Source organism: Nannospalax galili, unplaced genomic scaffold (assembly GCF_000622305.1).
Source record: "Nannospalax galili isolate Female #2095 unplaced genomic scaffold, S.galili_v1.0 scaffold2161, whole genome shotgun sequence".
NCBI classification, from domain to species: Eukaryota; Metazoa; Chordata; class Mammalia; order Rodentia; family Spalacidae; genus Nannospalax; species Nannospalax galili.
In genome coordinates, this window is record NW_008344208.1 from 104667 (window position 1) to 110359 (window position 5693).

At 39.0% G+C, this 5693-nt stretch overlaps 1 protein-coding gene across 1 annotated transcript in view; it reads left to right on the forward strand.

Annotated features, from left to right (window-relative positions):
* LOC103739988 (prolactin-7B1-like) overlaps positions 1-4435 on the forward strand; it is an 11138-nt gene extending 6703 nt beyond the window's left edge. The window contains exons 4-6 of the mRNA XM_017799984.1: positions 483-590; positions 3431-3610; positions 4160-4435. Of these exons, the coding sequence (XP_017655473.1) occupies positions 483-590; positions 3431-3610; positions 4160-4366 (495 nt within the window). The 3' untranslated portion in view covers positions 4367-4435. The remainder of the gene's footprint in view (positions 1-482; positions 591-3430; positions 3611-4159) is intronic.
* Positions 4436-5693: the final 1258 nt, after the last annotated feature.

The following is a 5693-nucleotide window of genomic DNA, read 5'->3' on the forward strand; positions in this document are numbered from 1 at the left end:
ATACTATGTACTTTAATGAAATATAATTTTTTGGACTGGCAGGAAATGAAAGGTTAATAAACATACATACATGTTTTGAGTTTAAATCATAGGGAATGAAGACTTTTAGAAGTTATAGTTTTTCTATTTTTCTTTGTAGTTTAAAAGTTTTCTAGTTTTGTTATTTTTAGGGATTTTGTTAAATATAGTAAATTTCAGGATGAGTTCGAGAATGCCAACGAGGGAGGGGTTAGAGAGATTAGAAACTTACGCCAAAATAAAAAAAATCCTTTTATGCATCTAGTATAGAAAATAAACAGGAAAGAGTGCTACTTTCTTAAATCCAGGGTTTTACATTTTTTTTCCTTTTTCTCTTTTTCTTTTTTTTGGAGTTCTCATTTGTAAAAATTATACATATATGAAATGCATTACTCTCTGATCATGGATTCATTTACTTAATTCCTCAATTTCAAATACCTAAATTTCTTTTTTATTGTTTGCAGATGTTAAACTTTAAAAAAAATCCAGAGTTCAGGGGTAATGCCATCAGAAGTTGCCAAAAATTTTCCCAAGAAACTCCAGGAAACATTGAGGAAGCCAAAAGGATCGCAGTAAGTCCACAGCTCTGGTTTTCTCCTAACCACCCTTTGTGACTGGCTTGTCACACAAGCAACCTCTTTGTGCACTGGCTTGTCATGCTGCCGGTAACTACAAGTGTTGTCATTAGGGATGTTAATCACACAAGTATGAGAATGGAGAAAGAGTGAAAATCAAGAAAAATCATGTTATAAAGTTACACATTATAAATAAAATTAAATGTCAAATAATGTGGCAGAGCCACAAGTAGTGCATTTAAAGTTATCTTAGTTTACCACTTGAATTTTATTTACTCTGTTGAAAACTTTGAACTCATTTGAACAGCTTAGTTTAACAAATATATTCACATATATATCTAGTAAGTTTTCATTATCACTAGTCTAGGTAAGAGACATTAACCCAGCAAGCATTTTAAATTACACTTGAGTTTCCTGTATGAACTTGGCAGTGAACAGACACCGAAACTTCCAAATTCAAGCCGTGCTCTTTCCACACTTGTGCACCATCAGAAAGGTTGCTGAGCCGCTGTGAAGAGGCCATAGATCCCTTAGACTGAGGAGACCACATTCATTAATGCCAGGTCTTCTTCATGATGTCTTTGTGTTTATTTATATTTACTATTGTAAAATAACCTAAAATGAGTACAGTTATGAGCAATCTCTTCTTTACATTAACATAACGTTTATTTAGCACAGTTTGGGAGACTAGAAGATCAAGATCAAGACTGTTGCAGTCTCACTGGTAGGGGAAGACCAATCTCTTGCTCAGATGTCACATAGTGGAGCGGACAAGGGAGTCCTCTAAGGCCTCTCACAGTTGTTATGCTAATTCTATTCATGAGACCCCTATCATCATGACCTAATCACATCTCAAATGTCCCTCCTTCTAAGACTAACATCTTGGGTGTTGTATATGAACAGGGGGCGTGGGGCACAGATTTTCAATTCATAGCACTGTTTATGTTCTAACCACAGAATTTCTTCTTTTTTTTTTTTTACTGAGCTTTTAAAAATTTCATACAATATTTCCGACTCAAATCCAGACCCCCTCCCCCATCCATGCCTCCCCCTATGCCCCCACTGAACCCTCTGCACTCTGCCATACATGCTGAGTCCTAGTCATTCAGGTGTTTGTACCCAAATGTCCTTCAGTGTAAATGCGTCCCAGTAGAGTCTAGTCAGTCCATCCAGTGGTCGTATGTGAGTCATACTCTCCCTCACTCAGCAGCAATCAGTCTCAAATAGTACTCAGTCTAGTGCTGACCCACCATCTATTTCTCACCTCCCCTTTGGGCCCTTCTTTAATTGAGCTGACATGGGTCCCCTGCTTGATGCCACCCCTGCCACAGGCTCACATGAGCAAGCCTCCAGGGGCCTGGAAGCCTCCATCTCCCTGTGTTCATCCTATACTCTACAGTCTCTTATTCTCCAAAACTTGGCCAGTTATGGCCTTCTGCATGTAACTCACTTGATGTACATGGAAGCCTCACTGGTGAGAGTTGAGGGGTGCCTTAGCCTTCTCTCTACCCCTTATTCCTCTAGGTTCCAAGAGCCTTAGTTGTAGAGATTCAACTGCAGATGTGTCCCCTAGTACTGGGCATCTCCCAGGCATATCTAACCCCAGAATTTGTGACCATGTCACTGAAAAGGATGTTAAAGATGTGATTAAATGTAGGTTCTGATAATATGAAGAATATTTTAGACCTCTAAGAAATCTCAAACTATTGACTGAGTCCTAATAAGAGATAACGGAAAGATCAGGAAGTCCTCGAGGGTCAGGGGGATGTGAGAGTGGTCTCAGTGGTCAGAACTATGCCATCCTGGTTTTGAAGATGGAAAAGAGCAATGAATCAAGGAATGTATCAGACTTAGAAGTTATATTAAGTTCAGAGTTTCAGTCTTCCTTAGAGAGTCTGGAGGGAAGCCAGCGCTGCATACACCTAGATCTTAGTTCACTGAGACTTCTGATTTCTGTAACTAGAAGACAATCAGTCAACACTGTCTTTTTAGTAGCAGTAGGAAACTAATACAGCAAGATGTAGTTCTGAGGCTCCTACTGACTGTGATAACTCACTCTAGCCTGATTTGTTTTAGAATGAAGCATATACATCCATCCATATATATACTCTGAGTGACAGGCAAGTTTGTGTCATTGAATGATTGAATACAGTTTTGAGGCCAGCTGTTTCTAAAGAAGCTCCTTTCTTTCCCTTCTTTCTTTCCTTCCTTCCTTCTTTCCTTCCTTCCTTCCTTCCTTCCTTCCTTCCTTCCTTCCTTCCTTCCTTCCTTCCTTCCTTCTCCTCCCCCCTCCCCTCCCTTCCTTTCTCTAATATTTATCTTCAATTCTGTTACCTAACTTTTTCAGCTATCTTAATCTGTGCTGCAAAGTACTTCTTTCAGAATCAATATCTTTACTTTAAATGTTGCTGTGATAAAATACCTCCTCTGCTAAAAAAGCAATTTATGGGAGAAGCTTTATCTTTACTCATAGTTAGAGATTACAGTCTGTCATTTATAGAAGTCACAGTGGCAGATGCTTGAGGGAGCTGATCACATGCATCCACATTCAAACAGAAGTAATATAAGTTATTAGTGTTATAAATGTGAGTTAATTGACTTATCAATGATACTGGTGGCATCTATTTTTCCTAAATCAGGAAATTATTGAGTCCCAGTAGAGGCTTTGGTTCACATGTAGAAGAGAAACAAGGACTTTTATCTATAAACGAATTGACTTCTCCCCCAAGACTTACAACTGGTATACATGCTCAGCCTCACTGGAATATAAAGCATGTGAAACCAATCCTTCTGTCTTTCACTTCTGTTAATGTGGTCACTCAATTATGATTGCTTAGGTTGAAGACTTCCTGAAAATCATAGTCAGGCCTTTGCGCTTCTGGAATGACACGCTTCACCATCTAGTGAGTGAGCTCAGCATTATGCCCGAAGTTCCCACTGAGATCCTATCAAAAGTCGAAGACATTAAGACCAGAAATGAAGATCTTCTGGAGCTTATCAGATGGATCATCAATAAGGTGAGCAGCACCCGTACGTTTCTTTTGTATGCTTTGTTTGTTTCGGGGTTTTGTTTTGTTTTTGTTTTCCTGAGATAGGGTCTCTCTTTGTACTCCCAAGTGGCCTTAAACTCGCTATGTAGACCAAACTGGCTTCCATCTTACCGAGATCCACCTGCCTCTGCTTCCTGAGTGCTGGGACTAAAGGTGTGTGCCACCACACCCAAACATCTCTTCACTTTTCTTGTTCTTGAAAGAAGTTGCTTCTGAATTGAATGATAAACGTTGAATCGCCTCACTTTGCAAGAGCAAAATGTAGGCAACCACTCATGTATGAAGCCTCCTCACTGAGGAAGGCCATAGATTTTTAAAATCAGAAAATTAACATATGAGTCCTGTTTCTGAGTATCATATTTACAGTGCCCTGAGCCGGACACTTGAAATCCCTCGCTTATGATTGAGGATTCACATTTTTAATAATGTCTCCATAAATCTAATAGAGTATTTACATGAAAAAATAATGTACAAATAAAAGTGTAAACAGTAAGTGACTATCATTTTGGTCATTAGGTTTTTCCTGGAGTAGAAGAAAATGAGATGCTTCCTGTCAACCAGGACCTTGTACACTTCCAGACAGCTGATCAAAACGCTCGCATTGCCACACTTCACAAATTCAACTTCTGCCTGGGCATTGATACAAACTCCATTGGACTTTATCTCAAGCTCATGAAGTGTGTGCTCACTGGTGGCAAAAAATGCCACTCCATAGGGTTTTGAGATCATATTTGTTGATCTTTACTTTTGGAATTTTGTTTCATTATATACTGTTTGAAAATATGTTTCAGTGTGATGTGTCTTTTTTAAAAAATAAAAATAGACCAATATGTCAAATTGTAATAATCAAACTTGTCAGTTTCTTTAGTTCATTTAGTACTAAATGTATCAACAGCATTAAAAGCCTGCTATCATTAACAAGAGATGTTTGATTGACCAATGAGAAAATTTACAGCTTAATTTAGAATCACAGTAAATTGGTATGGGTCGAGTTCTTAGGATCAAAGAATAAGATCACTATCAGAAGTACAACCCTTTTACTAAAAGCCTTGGAAATATTGGAATACCTTACAAAAGCCAACAGTTTCTAAAAAAATTTAATTTATTAATCCTTATTTTGTGTGTATGAGTGTATTACCTGTATGTGTGTAAGTCACCTGTGTTGAGCAATGCCTGTGGAGGAGGGCTTCAGATCCCTTAGAACTAGAGTTATGGATGGTTGTTATCAGCTATGTGGGTGCTGTGAACCAAACCCAGGTCCTCTGAAAGAGCAGCCAGTGATGCTAAGTACATTCCACTTATCTTTCCAGCCACCAAAGTCAGCAATTTCTATGTCAGTTTTCATAGTGAAATGACAAAGTACAATTACCTTTAACTATGCTATGAGTGACAGATAAGTACATTTAGAACAGAGCTGGTTAGGGCACAAGTGTGAAATGGCTCAAGGTTTCTCTAAAGATCTTCGGCCATACTCCCTGAGTTCCCGTTCCTCAGCATCATCTTAGACATGCTGAATGTGTTCTTTTGCTCTGCATCTAGCAATCTCTTTTGGTCTAATTTTGATTCAATCACATATTCAAATATTTAGTACATTCTCGTGCCTCTTGTGGCTCCTACTGCATTTTGGGAAAGGCAGAGATCGTTTCTGCCATCCTTCTTCCTTTCCTGCTTTTTGATAACCGTTCCCTTGATGTTGTCGGAATGGGAGGGACAGTGAGGGAAAAGTAAACACTACCGTTACTTATTTATGTGGCAGTATCTAAGACCCATAGCTGACAAGGCTTCTATTTGAATTCTCTCTCAGTGATAAATGCCCTTCTCATGGGCACTCCAATGTGGCATGGCCTGAAAACTTCTATTTCCCTATGCTCATGGACCAACCCTGGCTCTTACAGTCTTTCCGCCCCCTCTTCCGCAATGGTCCCTGAGCCATAGGGGGTGAGGTTTAGTATAGGAGTCCTAGCCAGGGACACAAACTCTTCAGTCTCTTATCTTCTAAATCTTAGCCAGTTGGGGTCTTCTGTGTGCATTGAATTCTGTTGTTTAAAGA